The 13,633-nt window shown below is 32.2% G+C and overlaps 3 protein-coding genes and 1 non-coding gene across 6 annotated transcripts; 3 read left to right on the forward strand and 1 right to left on the reverse strand.

The window, feature by feature from the left end:
• On the forward strand, positions 1-554 carry LOC11415484 (uncharacterized). The gene has a single exon (XM_003612864.3). The coding sequence runs from the start codon at positions 166-168 to the stop codon at positions 493-495; it is 330 nt and encodes a 109-aa protein (XP_003612912.1). The 5' UTR covers positions 1-165; the 3' UTR covers positions 496-554.
• A 1,326-nt stretch (positions 555-1,880) lies between these two features.
• LOC11409847 (uncharacterized) lies at positions 1,881-5,521 on the reverse strand. Of its 3 annotated transcripts, none has more exons than XM_024783374.2 (2): positions 5,330-5,521; positions 1,881-2,605 (listed from the first exon to the last, which is right to left on the reverse strand). In XM_024783374.2, the coding sequence occupies exon 2, from the start codon at positions 2,578-2,580 to the stop codon at positions 2,068-2,070; it is 513 nt and encodes a 170-aa protein (XP_024639142.1). In that variant the 5' UTR covers positions 2,581-2,605; positions 5,330-5,521; the 3' UTR covers positions 1,881-2,067. The 3 variants fall into 3 exon arrangements, with proteins under 3 accessions (XP_024639142.1, XP_003612913.1, XP_039690789.1); XM_003612865.4 differs by having other exon boundaries at positions 1,881-2,600; positions 5,330-5,517; XM_039834855.1 differs by lacking the exon at positions 5,330-5,521 and adding an exon at positions 3,756-5,287 and having other exon boundaries at positions 1,881-2,600.
• Positions 5,522-5,584: 63 nt separating this feature from the next.
• TRNAM-CAU (transfer RNA methionine (anticodon CAU)) lies at positions 5,585-5,669 on the forward strand. Its single transcript is given in 2 exon segments — positions 5,585-5,622; positions 5,634-5,669. It is a non-coding gene; the product is annotated as a tRNA-Met (tRNA).
• A 3,827-nt stretch (positions 5,670-9,496) lies between these two features.
• LOC11430242 (precursor of CEP9) lies at positions 9,497-10,102 on the forward strand. Its single transcript, XM_039834646.1, has one exon. It carries the CDS (start codon positions 9,497-9,499, stop codon positions 10,100-10,102), a length of 606 nt encoding a protein of 201 aa, XP_039690580.1.
• Positions 10,103-13,633: the final 3,531 nt, after the last annotated feature.

The following is a 13,633-nucleotide window of genomic DNA, read 5'->3' on the forward strand; positions in this document are numbered from 1 at the left end:
TATGATTAGTTTCATTTTCAAAACCTCTCTTGCATCCTTATCATGTTTTGTCCAACTTCAACCCCTTTGCTTTAATAATTTATATAAACATATTCCCTTTCCCACTTCAAACCAACCAACCTAAGAAGATAGGAGGGTTTGGTTACTTGGGACACAAGAAACAAAATGAGTCTCAGTTGCCTTACCTGCAGCCAAGTTCTACAAAGAACAGACTCATTTAGAGAATTATTCAAAGAAAAAGAAAATGAATATAGGGGAAATCGCAAGAAAGTCGAAAGAACTTGGTCCGGGAATATCCCTCCACCCAACAAAGAAATGACCAAAGGTGGGGCTGTGTCCAAGCTTAAGGTGAATCATCGTCGCAATCATAGTACTGGAAATATTCCTTTTTCGGACATGGCTGAACCGAAATTGGTGAGGAGTAGTGGAATGAGAAGAGATTGGAGTTTTGAGAATTTGGATGAACAACAAGACCAAGGTGTGACTTGCCATTGAGATGATTAGATCAACGAACATTATTATCACATTGGTTTTTCTGAATTGTGATACTTTGACTGTGGTGGAAATTAATGTAAAAATTGGGGAAGGGTGGGGGGTTAGAGTTAATGTACATTATAAACATGGTGTTTCATGCGCTCGTACGATACACAAGCGCTTTTTTTGTGCTATTTATAATTTACATTCCTTACAAAAACCAAAGCCATCATAGAATATGAACTTGTTCATATATTACATATTAATGGAAGCCAAGTGGGCAACAAGCTGCGTCGCTAACCCTTTACGATTTTTAGTTTTTCCCCTTCAGATTCCTTGTAATTCATGGTTCAGTTTATAACATTTATTTAATTTTATCATAATTCTTTCTGTTGTGTACATTGTGATAGATATTTTAGATGTATTAAGCTTTAAAAGTAAATTGCATGTGATTGAACGTGTTCCTGCCATTCGTTCAAGTAATCCCTCATCCCATATAGCATCATTATTGTAGGAATGTTTGTAACCAAATATTTATCAATGTTTTATTTGGTTGCAAACATTGATAAATATATTTGTAATCAAATAAAAATATGACACAAGATACTACATTCACGAACTGTGGGCATGTTTGTAATATTAAAAAAAAAAATGACACGAGGTACTACATTCACGAACTGTAGGATTGTTTGTAATATTAAAAAAAAAAAAACTGTTCCTGTCTCAAAAAAAAAAAAAATTGTTCCAGAAAAAAGGTAAAAGATAAAAAGAAATATAGAAAATAGAAAACCTTGTTTAATTGATATTATCATGATCTTTAAACCATGTTCCAGAAAGAAAAAAGAAAAAAACTCCCACATGCTCAAACCACTGGTCTGAATCAAATACCTCTTTCAATATTCAATTCAATTACAATAGTGAATAATTTGTATATTTGTTATTTTTTGTATAATTAGATAGAAATCATGTTGTCAATTGATTAATATTGCACTTGATTGATATTTCATTTATTTGTTTTTTGATTAATTTAAGATTTTCTTTTTTAATTGTCACATTAGTGGAAAAGATATTTGCATCTTAAGCAAAAAGGAAACTAATGAAGGAAATGAAAAATATGATGATAATTTAGAAGCAAATATTGCTCATTAAGATGAAAATATTCTCTCAATAAGAACAAAATATGTAGAGTAAAAATGACATTTCTGAAAAAGTTAGCTAAAATGAAGCATATCAATCACATTGCTATAACTCAATCAATATAATCCCCACAGAAAGGGGAATTTGACCTTATATTTTGATAAATGTGAACAAGAACCGTAGGAATAAAGTGATGTTATTGCACAAGTTTGAATTGTTCAAAATGGTGCATTATAATTATTTGGAAAATAAGCATGTCTCTCTAAATATAGACTGAAATTATCATCATCTCTTCAATTAAGTCTGAAATGTTTAAGCAGAAAATGAGACAGAAACACATTTTTACTTGGTGCTCATAATTTCAAAGCTGGATAAACAATACTATATGAATTTTACTTTACAACAGAAATTTCACTAGTAAAAGTACTCTTTAAAACAAGAAATGAAAAAAATTCACTAGTTTTTCTTTCTTCTGGCTTCTGCTTTCCAATCTCTACGACCCAGAACAGTCCTAGGCGTTTCATTATAAACAACACTAGAAGATCCGGATTGAGTTTCCCTATCTAGCATTGTTTCTGACTTATTACCGATGCCTAAGCATGTCACAACGGGCACATTAGTTAGTGTCAAAGAATGATCAATAAACCCGTTCATCTCTTGATGCTTCACGATATGAGCTCGCCTTGCATCCTTTTTCCAATCTCGATTACAATATATGCGTGTCACGAAATTGTTGTAATTTCCGTTTGGTTGTAACTCTACTTGGACTGCTGCAGCCTGTTCTACAACAAAGGAGTTTGTGGTTCCAGCTTCTCGGCGCTTGCGAGCCCTGTATCTACGCTGTCTCTCTCGATTCTTCAGACGTCGAGTCAATAAGTCACCACGCCCTTTACTAGAATGTGCTCTTTGGTCAATGGATTTCATCATAGAATTGTCTTGTGAACCAGAAGAACTTTGCCTGTTTTCCATTTTCAGAGTAGGGTTATCATCTGCACTAATCAAGTTAGATAAGGATGGTCAATAAGTTATTACTGATTAAGAACTTAATGCGAATAACAATTGATACGCAGTGTACAAGGATCTTGCACCAAGTGTAATTCTTGAAAAGAAAATAGAAAATGATGGAAAGATTAAGATTGGATGAAAGAAAATTATGATAAAGGTAAAAGAAACATGCGAGTATAATTAGACTGAGACGATGAAGAATATCACCGCATTCATTGGATGAATGATAAGATCACAAGGAGGAATTGCTACAAGAGATTGATGCTCTTGATAAGACATGTTTGTTTAATCAAAAGCCCCCCAAAGGAGAAATGCTCTAAACTCACTTTTCAATTCTATGATTGAAAATTGCAAACACCTTCAAAGGTTGGTTTCAAATTGTACTACAAACAAAATGCAAGGAAACCTACACAACTAAATGAGTTTGATTAATACACTCAAGAAATAAAATGAAAATGACTCTTGTATCTTCATCTTCATAGCTTGGTCCGAATTAGAACTTCAAATGTAATTATGGAAAATTTAAAATACTAAGAAAAACTCATATTATAATCAAGAATAGACAAGGTCTAACTCAACTGCAAAATTAGCTCAAAGAGGCAAGATTGGCCAAGTCAATATAAGCTATGAAGCGTATTGTCAAAGATATGTTTCTAAAATTGTCACCCATACAACAAATGTCCAACAATCCTCACCAATTATTCGGTCAATTTTTTTTTTTTTTTATAGAATTAGACACGACTTAACTATGGTTTGGCACACGAAGTACCTATCTCAATAGAAAAAGATTTCCTGTTGTATACAAATAACTTCTAGAATACCCAACTTCAAATATATAAAAAAATGTCAACATAAAAACGAAAAGGGAAAAAAAAAGGTCTCTAGCACACTCCTTTTAGGGGGTATCAAGTGAGTAAGTGAGAGGAGATAAACTTGACAATACAGCCATATGCTCTAAAATAATATGCTCGTATATTTATCTATGCGAGTGTGTGCAGTTTAAACATTGCTTGTGTTGGTGTGCCTATGTTGTGTCTCGTGTCCATATTTGGTTACCTATTGATTGACGTGGATCCCTTCTCGTATTGTTCTTCCAAATAAGAAAACAAACAAACCAAAGGAAAAGTTTGAGATCTCACATTGACTAAAGATTCGACCAAATTACTCCTTATAAAGCTTGGTGACCATCACTCCTGGGGATAGCTCTTGGGAACGAGTTAAGTCTGTCCCAAATTCTAGTTTGGTATCAGAGTTTATCCTATGCCTGTTATTCAACCACCGACATTTGTATGTACTACATATGTCCAATCCTAGGCAAGAGGGAATGAGTTAAGATCTCACGACGACTAGATATATGTCAAAAGTAGTCCTTATAAAGCTTAAGAAATTCTTACTCCCTTGAACATTTTAAAACTTGTACCCCAATGTTTGTAAAAGGAAATTATATTAGACCAAAGTATCAAATCTAATTAGGAGCAATAAACACTCTTTGAAAAACTGTAAAACCACTCTAGCAACTATGTATGAAATAAACAGAAATAAAGTGACATAACTTTCTTGTCTTGTAATTTATTTAACGACAGTAAACACTCATTAACAAAAGAGATAAAACGGCTCCGCCACTATATTTGAAGTAAATAGTATTAAAGTGACAATAAAGTCTTGTCTAATAACTTGTTGCAGTAATAAAAGAAACATTTTATCATGAGTAGTGGACTATGAGAATGGATCCTTTAGTGCTGTCAAAATTCTGCCATAGAGACGCCATGGCATTATGGCGTTGACGATTCTATACCAGCTGCCATTAGCCACAACACCTATTATATCCGTCACATTTTTGCCATAGGCTGCAATACCATATTTATAAAACGAGTTTACTAAAACCCGTCATCTACCATTATTAACACTCGTGTTCTCTTAGCGAGATATGTAGTTATGCTAGAGGTTCCACTTCCATATACGTTATGCACCAACACGACCAACTTTTCTAGCGAGATATTTAGTTGTTATAACATGAAAACTAAAGGTGCACTTGTTTTGAGCATTTTAGGACAAGAGTAGCGAAATGGAGAATAGTAGACAATATAAGTGACACAATACCAACAATCACCACACATAAAGTAGACCAATGTCTAAGAAATTTCCCCCCCTTTGAGTTACATCCCCGAGGTTTACTACGTTGGGTAGGGAGGGAGAAGGATCAAGCAGCCTAAGTGGGATTTGGACAAGGTAATCCCACTCCGGACTATGTAGCACCAACACTTGACATTAAAGGTGTGTCTGTTGTTCAACACCAACACGACATAAACACATGCAGTTGCATTAACATACAATTATTTCATATTTTAAAATATGATGTCCAATGTCAATGTCGTGTCCAGTGTCCGGTGCTCTACAACTCGCAGAAGGTTGGTGCCAATTAGGATACACCTAGAGGGATAACTCTATAGAATACTTTATATTTCAATAAGCAAACAACAAGAAGAAGAATATGACTGAAAACCCTGATCATAATAAAACTCAGCATCCAATCCAACCAATTCAGTGACAACACCCACAGGTAAAATGAGAAGTTAATTGAAGACAATAAAGGGTTATGTTATGAAACAAAAACAAAGAATAGAAAGTAAACATGAAAAGGGGTAATAGATATAGATAGATACTATGTTGAATTGAAATGCAGAAGAAGAGAGTGTTGTGTTGTTTAGTTTACCTTGGAGTTGGAGGGTGCAGATCCAAACATGTTATGTTAGAGATGAGAGAGGAAAGTGTGTTGAATTGAAAGAAAGAGAGTTGACGTTGGTGTTTTTCTAGATTCCTTCCTTGGAGCTGCAAATAAATAAACAGAAACAGTCACAGGTGGTTTTGTCCAGGAGGACACAACACAATCTAACGTTTATTCTTGCAAACAAATTAAATCACAAATTTAATGAATAAATAATAAATTATGCCCGATTGCTATCACAACGGGGTGGTGGCGCAGTTGGCTAGCGCGTAGGTCTCATAGCTTCTGAGTAATCCTGAGGTCGAGAGTTCGAGCCTCTCTCACCCCAAGCCTTTTTATTCTTTCCTACCAGTTTATTTTATGAAATAACAGATTATTTATTTATTTCGTAAAAAAAACTCTGTTCTACATCTCTTGTTTTATAGAAGAGGAAATTGTGGGGTGCTGCAATTTTTTAACATGACACTCAATCCAAGTCTTAGAGAATTATTGTTTTTTTTTAATCCTTCAATTTTTAATCATACTCTGTCGAACGGCTCATCATAAGGGAACTTATTAACCACTTTGAACTCAATTATTTGATTTGAGAGGTATTATTCCAGACAAACATCATGTTTAGTCTACGAATTAGTTATTTCATTTACTTTCCATAGACATAAAGTATGATGAAAGTCGTCTACAAATGCTAATTCAACTGTCAAAAATATCAAAATTGTTAGGTTGGATTTCGTGAACAAAATTCAAAGCCAATCTCCTCCACTTGCATGTATGAGTTTCGATAGTTATATATAATTATTTCATCTATCTTTAATAAAAAAAAAATTATTTCTTCTATCTAAAAAAATATGATGAAAGTCCACACTTACCATGGGTGAGAGCCTTAAATTTACGAATATGATCAATTAAAGGTGGTTGAGGATGATATTAAGAATGAGTTTCTCTGATAAGATTCACGATAGATAGAGAGATAGTAACTTAGTAAGATACTTTTTTTTTTTTTAAGGAAACTTAGTAAGATAAATGTTTTCACAATTTAAAATGAATTCATAGAGTTTTTTTTTTTTTTTTTTTTTAAGGAAAAATGAATTCATAAAGAGTTACAACTCTTTAGAAATAATTATTTTTGTCAAAATATAAACAACTCTAATCTTTGATGGCATCACATGCTTATGCTTTCTTGGCCCACCCTTTAAATTTATTTTTCTGAAAAGGCCTACCTTAGATAAACTATATAGTACACTATTGTCGATTGTTTTATAGACACAAGTGTATGACGAAGGTCGACGATGGAGACGCAAGCGTGTGATGAGCTATGTAAAAAAAGTGAGTTAGCTACTTCTTCAACTCAAATAACGTCTTTCTTAGAGTTATATACATTTAAAATGGTTTCTTTATATGCTCGAATTTAACTTTGGTGTGTAGTTTTTTTTGAATAAATCAAAATGGAATTAAATAACACACCAAACAGCAGTCCCCAAGCATAAGGTGTGCTTAGGAACCCACTAAAAGTTACAAGAGTTTAAAAAATACAACAATCAGAGATAACACTAGCTAGCCAAGCCTAAACAAGCAAAAGGGTCTGACCATCATCTCTGCGTACCATAAACAAACACAACATTTTTAGTTTTCAGCCACCCCAAAGATAACAATTTAACCTTATCTAACAATTGAGGGACAAGATTAACGGACTATTATTTATCTAACTACACAAAAATAATAGTTAGATAAAAATTTGTAAGAAGAACAGTTGAAAAGTTGTGATTTCTCCTAAATCATATATTTATATAGGATTATCAATTTTATTTGGCTTTTATATCTGTTTAGTCCCTCTAAATAGGGATCATTTAAAAAATGGTCCCTGTATTCGTTAATCCTGACAATTTGTCCTCCCAAAATTTAATAATTTAAAATTTCGTCCCTCTCCCCACTTAATCAATGTCACGTCACTAATTTGATAACGTTACAATCACTGCCACACATGAAATTTCAATTTTGCCCTTAAGAAAATGGCAAAAAACAGAGAAAACACACGGTTCGTAAGTAGGATCGAAGCATGGTCGATGTGTTGTGGCACGTAAGATCGTGCGATCCTACGTGCTGGAACTCGTTCCTGACTACCTTGTTCTCAATTGCATTTGCATGAGGACTTGGAAGATGTAATCCTAATCTTACTGCAACATATCAAGCAGGTTACCATTGTTATAATTCATAAAGAAGATCAGCTGATTTGAAAAGACAATGCATCGGGTGAACTTACGTTGAAGGATGCTTACTTATTTCACTCACATCCGGACAAAAGAGAAATTGGGCAAAGCTTATTTGGAATGCATCAATTCCACATTCAAATTCTTTCATAGGTTAGAGGATAATTAAAAAAAAAAACTAACTCATGAAAATTTATACAATAGAGGTTGTTATTTACCTTCTATGTGTACCTTGTGCTACAAGGAAACTGAAAATGTTGATAATTTGTTCCTCTATTGTTCATTTGCACTATCCATATGGAACTTGGTTGCAATCAAATAATTAATCTTGTATCTATCTTATTACTATTTGAAGTTTGTACCAGAAGTTGGAGGCCGATAATGCAAACTGCAGGTTATCATCTCAACAATCGCCAACACTCAATGTTATTTGGTTTTCAGGAACATTTTCAGATTCAATGGAATTAAACCAAACCTAATCTCAATTTTGGAAATGATTACATCAAATGTTTCTTTAGCTAGGAATTACACAAAAGAGTAAATTGTCCATTTATCATTGATTTTAGAGTATTGAAAGCCTTTAAAGTTAACACCCATCATCCAAATGCTCCATTTTTCATTGAAGTTATCTGGCATCCACCAATTCTAAATTGGTTAAACTGTAACACTGATGCACAACATTAGGGGCCCCTAATTAAGCAACATGTGCAGGTATATTAAGAAACAAACATGGTGAAAGTCTTAGTTGTTTTGCCCTTAACTTTGGTAACTCAAGTGACTCTAAACTTCCTACCTTGTCAGTCAAGTCACCAAGTATGGTTCCTTGCATTCACATGATGAACTCACCTGCATTATCACTTTCATATTATGAGAGGAAAACCATTGTGCTGATAAGCTAGCTAGTTTAGGGTTGTCTATAATGAGTTCACTACTTGACGGACATCAACTCATGTAATTATTAGAGAATACTTTGTCAAAAATAGGTTGGGTCTTCCCTATTATAGATTATTTTATTTTTGCGTAGGGTTTTGGTTTGATTCCCTCCTCTTTCCTTGTAATTCACTTTTTTTCTTTATTATATTTTATGTAAAAAAAAAATATAGAAAATACAATAATGTTCTATATGATTATTAAATAAATAATTTTTTAAAATATAAAAATTAATAAAGAAGAAAAAAGAAGAGCAAATTATTAATTCTTTCATTAAGTAATAAATTGTAAATAAAGCAGTTCAAGTTAAAGTAGAAGTGAAAGGAAAAAAAATGACCATATCAAAATTTGGTAAGTTCTTATTATTATTGTTTAAACGAAAGAGATATATTTAAAATTAAATATTTAATTTGGTAAAAAAAGTTAAAATTGTAAATATTATTGTTTAAATGAAAGGTATAATTAAAATAAAAAACATATTAAAACATCGTTACGCACACAAACATGCGGGTGCGATCGCAACATTTCATTTTCATTATATTTATTTTAGCATTTATAAAATATTTTAAATTGTAAAATTTGTAAAAGAAATATCACTACAGTTTTTCTTTTTTGAGGAAAAATATCACTACATTTTTAAATAAATAAAAGTGTAGTATGAAGACCATCTTTTTTATAATTATAATCTTTTTTATAATTATAAATCAAGATAATGAAACAAAATTAGTATTATTTTAAGAAATATGTTTTGTGTCTTTTGACCATTTTTCTCTCAAGATTAATTATGTATTCACCTAACTACTTATTTTATGGAAACTTGGATTATTATTTTTACCATAGAAATCATGTTAAATACCACACTAAATCTCCTCTTATATCACTTGCAATATCATTATTTTTGTTTCAAGATCACCTCTTGTTTTTTTTTAACCCATTTAGCTGAAGGAGCATCATGGCTGAGAAAATCATGTTTGTAACCTATTTACTTATCCTTATTATTATGCAACAATACCTTGGATCAATGGAAGCATCAAGGTTTATAAATGATAATAATAAGGATGGTGATGATGCTTTCCGTCCAACTCCTTCAGGTCATAGTCTTGGGGTGGGACATATATTACCACCACCATCAAGTATTATCCCTAAAGTCTTATTGAAAAGTCAACAACCTCCTTCATCTGATTATTTGTATACCATAAAGGATGATAATAAGGACGGTGATGATGCTTTTCGCCCAACTCCTCCTGGCCATAGCCCTGGAGGGGGACATACATTACCACCATCACCACCAAGTATTGTGCCTATAATCTCATTGAAAAGTCTACAGCCTCCATCACATGATTATTGGTATTCCATAAATGATGATAATAAAGATGGTGATGATGCTTTCCGTCCAAATCCTCCAGGTCATAGTCCTGGAGGGGGACATACGTTACCACCATCACCACCAAGTGTTATCCCTACAGTCTTATTGGAAAATCCACAACCTATTTCATCTGATTATTTCTATAACATAAAGGATGATAATAAGGATGGTGATGATGCTTTTCGCCCAACTCCTCCTGGTCATAGCCCTGGAGGGGGACATACATTACCACCATCACCACCAATTGTTTTTATGAACTAAGATTTGAACTTTAGTTCATCGTGTATTAGTTATAATATTTGTATAGATAATTTGATGAATAAAACAATGTTCCAATTAAGGAACATCTCGATTTTCTCTGACTTGAGTTTAAGTTTAAAATTCCGCAATTTTCAAATTAAAAATAAATTATTTTCTAAATATTCATTGATGTCGACGGTTATCGCTTACCTTGTATGAGGTGGGTGTCCTATAATCTATTTTTTTTAAAGGAGGTAGAAATAATGTTAAATACCACTTAAAATTTCACCCTATATCACCTGATATCTTTGTTTTTATTACAAGATTCCTGCATTTTTTAAAATTTATTTACTTTTTTTTTGCAAAAATTAGTTATTTATAAAAAAAAAACACATTTGTACTATTGTTTTCATTTATTTTTATAAAAAAAAAAAAAAAAAGTTACAAATAATTTGAAAGAAACAGATTCTAAATATCGATCTGATATTACTTTAGATGCAAGTCAAAACAAGCATTCATTATATTCACATTAAAGGTCAAGCCTCCATCAACATATTGTAAGCATATCGTACATACAATAAGGTTGAATTTTGTGGAATCTAAAGCCAAAGCATCCTATTTTAGAATCGAATGAGCATTTGAGATTACAACTATCTGATTAATGGAAGTATAGCTAGTACCTAGTGGTGGCCATGGTGGTTAGCTTATCAACAACAAATTACTAGAAACACTTGAAAAGTTCTTTTGATATGCGCACCATTCTCAATTTGGTAAAAGAATGATGGATAGGGGAAGTGGGGGCATCAAAATAACAGTAATGAAAAATGATTGGACTTTTTTCATTTTCATATTTTGGTTCCAACATTTCATTTCATTGGTTTAAAGAGGGCCTTTTATGTATGATTGTGGCCACTACTTTAGTCCCCAAGAGTATGACCAATAATGAAGTAGCAAAATGAAAAGATAAAGGAGTGCTTGAAATTGGAGTATATATTGAAAAAGATTCTTTTGACACACAAGCATATGAGCATTTGTTTCCTCTAAAGCTAGTCTTTGTTGTTTCTATTTGTCATTGTCGCTTTCAATCTTCAAAGTTTTTTGCCTTTCTTTAATGCACAAGTTGGCAACTTGTATCAAACACAATGCCCCAATTGGCTGATCACTGATCACAAATGGGGCCATGTTGCAATCTTCAACCTTTCTTATCGTGAGGGTTAGTACTCTTCACGTGCTATGTTTTTTGGAAGAAAGAATTCTAGTGAAAAGGAAAAAATATTGTGATCAATTAATGCTTTAAGGACACATACTAAATAACTTATATATCAAGTAATATTGTACCTCTTTTGATTTGTTAAAACACATTTTTTTTATGGTGGTCGAGGTCTGAACCTCAAACCTTACATATATGTATTGTTTATATCAACTGAGCTAAACTCATGAGGACATATATGCAACACATTTATTTTATGGTGGCCAAGGTTTAAACCCTGAACCTTACATATATTATGCATTGTTCATACCAACTGAGCTAAATTCACGAGGACATATATGCAACACATTTAACAATAAAGTAAATAACTTGTTGTTTAAAATCCTTACAGATTTTTTTGATTGAAATTATAGACAACAAACTTAGCCTATACATTCATTAACTGATTTGAATAACAACCAATTCATAACAACCTTAGCCTATACATTCATTAACATATGAATGTATAGTACTACTATTCGATACATATTCCATAACATATATATGTATACATTATTTTCTTCTTTTTCCTTCAAATCACTCATGAATTATTTTTTTTCGTATTTTCTTTCTATCTCTTTATGTTACAGACAACTCACTGTCAAAATAAATTTATAATAAGAAACTTTAAAAATAAAAAAAAACAATGTGAAGTAAAGGGATTTGAATAGTTTAACTTATTTGAGTTAAAGATTAAAAGAATTTGAACTCTTTGTTAAGAAAAGAATTTGAACATCAAAATCAATGAGGAACGAGGTGGAAATAGCTTTAAATGTGGATTATAAATTTATGAGTAACCAAAAGCAATGCAATTAGTTTTATTTTAAATGAAGCATTGCAATTAGTCCCTTCCATATAATTGTCTCTGTCAGGGTATATGTTCCTTAACAAAAATCCATCCTCATACGTTCCAATCCAAAAATTCAAGAACGTTCAATAAGCATGGAGACGTTGACACTAACAGTATCCCTAAACTGTGACAATCTAAAGGTACATCAACAATTGTGGCATGTTTATATTATATTATATATGGGGTTTGTTAGGATACACCCACTAGTTTTTATTAAGGTGTGTTTTAGCAAAGATATAATTAAAAAATTGTTAAATACATCTTAAGGTGAATGTTGTTAAAACACACATTCTAAAATATAAGTGAGTGTATGTTAGCAACTCCTATAGGCATTTGCTAGAATACACCCACTTATTTTTTAGAATGTATGTTTTAGCATGTTATAACTAAAAAGTAGTTAAATACACCTTAAGGTGTAGCTTGCTAAAACACTCCCACATAAAAACTAGTGGGTGTGTTCTAACAAACCCCATTATATATATATATATATATAATGTTGAAAAACCCTCTATTGCCAGTTCTTTTGATCATGAAAAATCCATGCATACATTAAGGGGAAGGAAAATTCTATGGTGAAGTCATGAAAATGACTTTTTTGGTGAAGTTAAAACTATAACATCAAAAATATAGTGCGTAACACCCCACTGTTTGTACAGTACAGTGACATCAAAAGTTCAGTCCTCATAGTATCGTCAATTCATCAGATTAACATGACTACACTTAATCTAATTTTATCCTACCTTGTTTTAAGTGTAACACCCCACAAAGTGTAACACCTAAGACTATCACATAATATCATCAACTCTGGTTGTATGTTAAAGATGCCAACAATACAATAATACATGTAAGTCCAAGATGTTGCAAGCATTACTAGATGAATTACTATTGAACATTAATCAGCAATCAACAATTTAAAAATGAATCAAACATTAAGATCATAATTAACTTTTCCAAAAAAGTCAGTTTCCTGACTGCACCATAGAAGCTCCTAAGGGGAAATGATATTTGTACAACCACTTTGTGACAACTTTTTGATAATTTTCTCTCTTGTACTTATATTATCCTCTTATTCTCTCTCTTCCTTTTTCTCTCACCATTATTTTTAACCAATGAAAAGAGAGAGAAGAAAAAAGTTGTATGAAATGGTTGTTTAAATATCACTGCTCCATAAATATATATGCATTTGCTAAAATAGAGGAGGCATCAATATATATCATCATGGCATGTGACCAGACCTTGTAGATAAATAATTGTGGGGGGATGAATTGGAATTTTGTATATGCTTTATTTGGAAATATGGGCTTTTTTTAACTAGATGCCTCAAATGGAAGGAAAACTATACCAAAACTAATTGGTAGAAATTGAGGTGGAACAACCGAACAAGGTTCCCTTCTCAAAGTTTAAGAAATTCCCTTATCCACAGTGTGTCAGGGCTCAGGGTAAGTGCTCCATA

Source organism: Medicago truncatula, chromosome 5, assembly GCF_003473485.1.
Source record: "Medicago truncatula cultivar Jemalong A17 chromosome 5, MtrunA17r5.0-ANR, whole genome shotgun sequence".
Classification (NCBI taxonomy): domain Eukaryota; kingdom Viridiplantae; phylum Streptophyta; class Magnoliopsida; order Fabales; family Fabaceae; genus Medicago; species Medicago truncatula.

What these genes read in the sequence shown, in the direction of transcription:
- LOC11409847 (XM_024783374.2), bottom strand. Translation starts at nt 2,580, where the DNA reads ATGGAAAACAGGCAAAGTTCTTCTGGTTCACAAGACAATTCTATGATG.
- LOC11415484 (XM_003612864.3), top strand. Translation starts at nt 166, where the DNA reads ATGAGTCTCAGTTGCCTTACCTGCAGCCAAGTTCTACAAAGAACAGAC.
- LOC11430242 (XM_039834646.1), top strand. Translation starts at nt 9,497, where the DNA reads ATGGAAGCATCAAGGTTTATAAATGATAATAATAAGGATGGTGATGAT.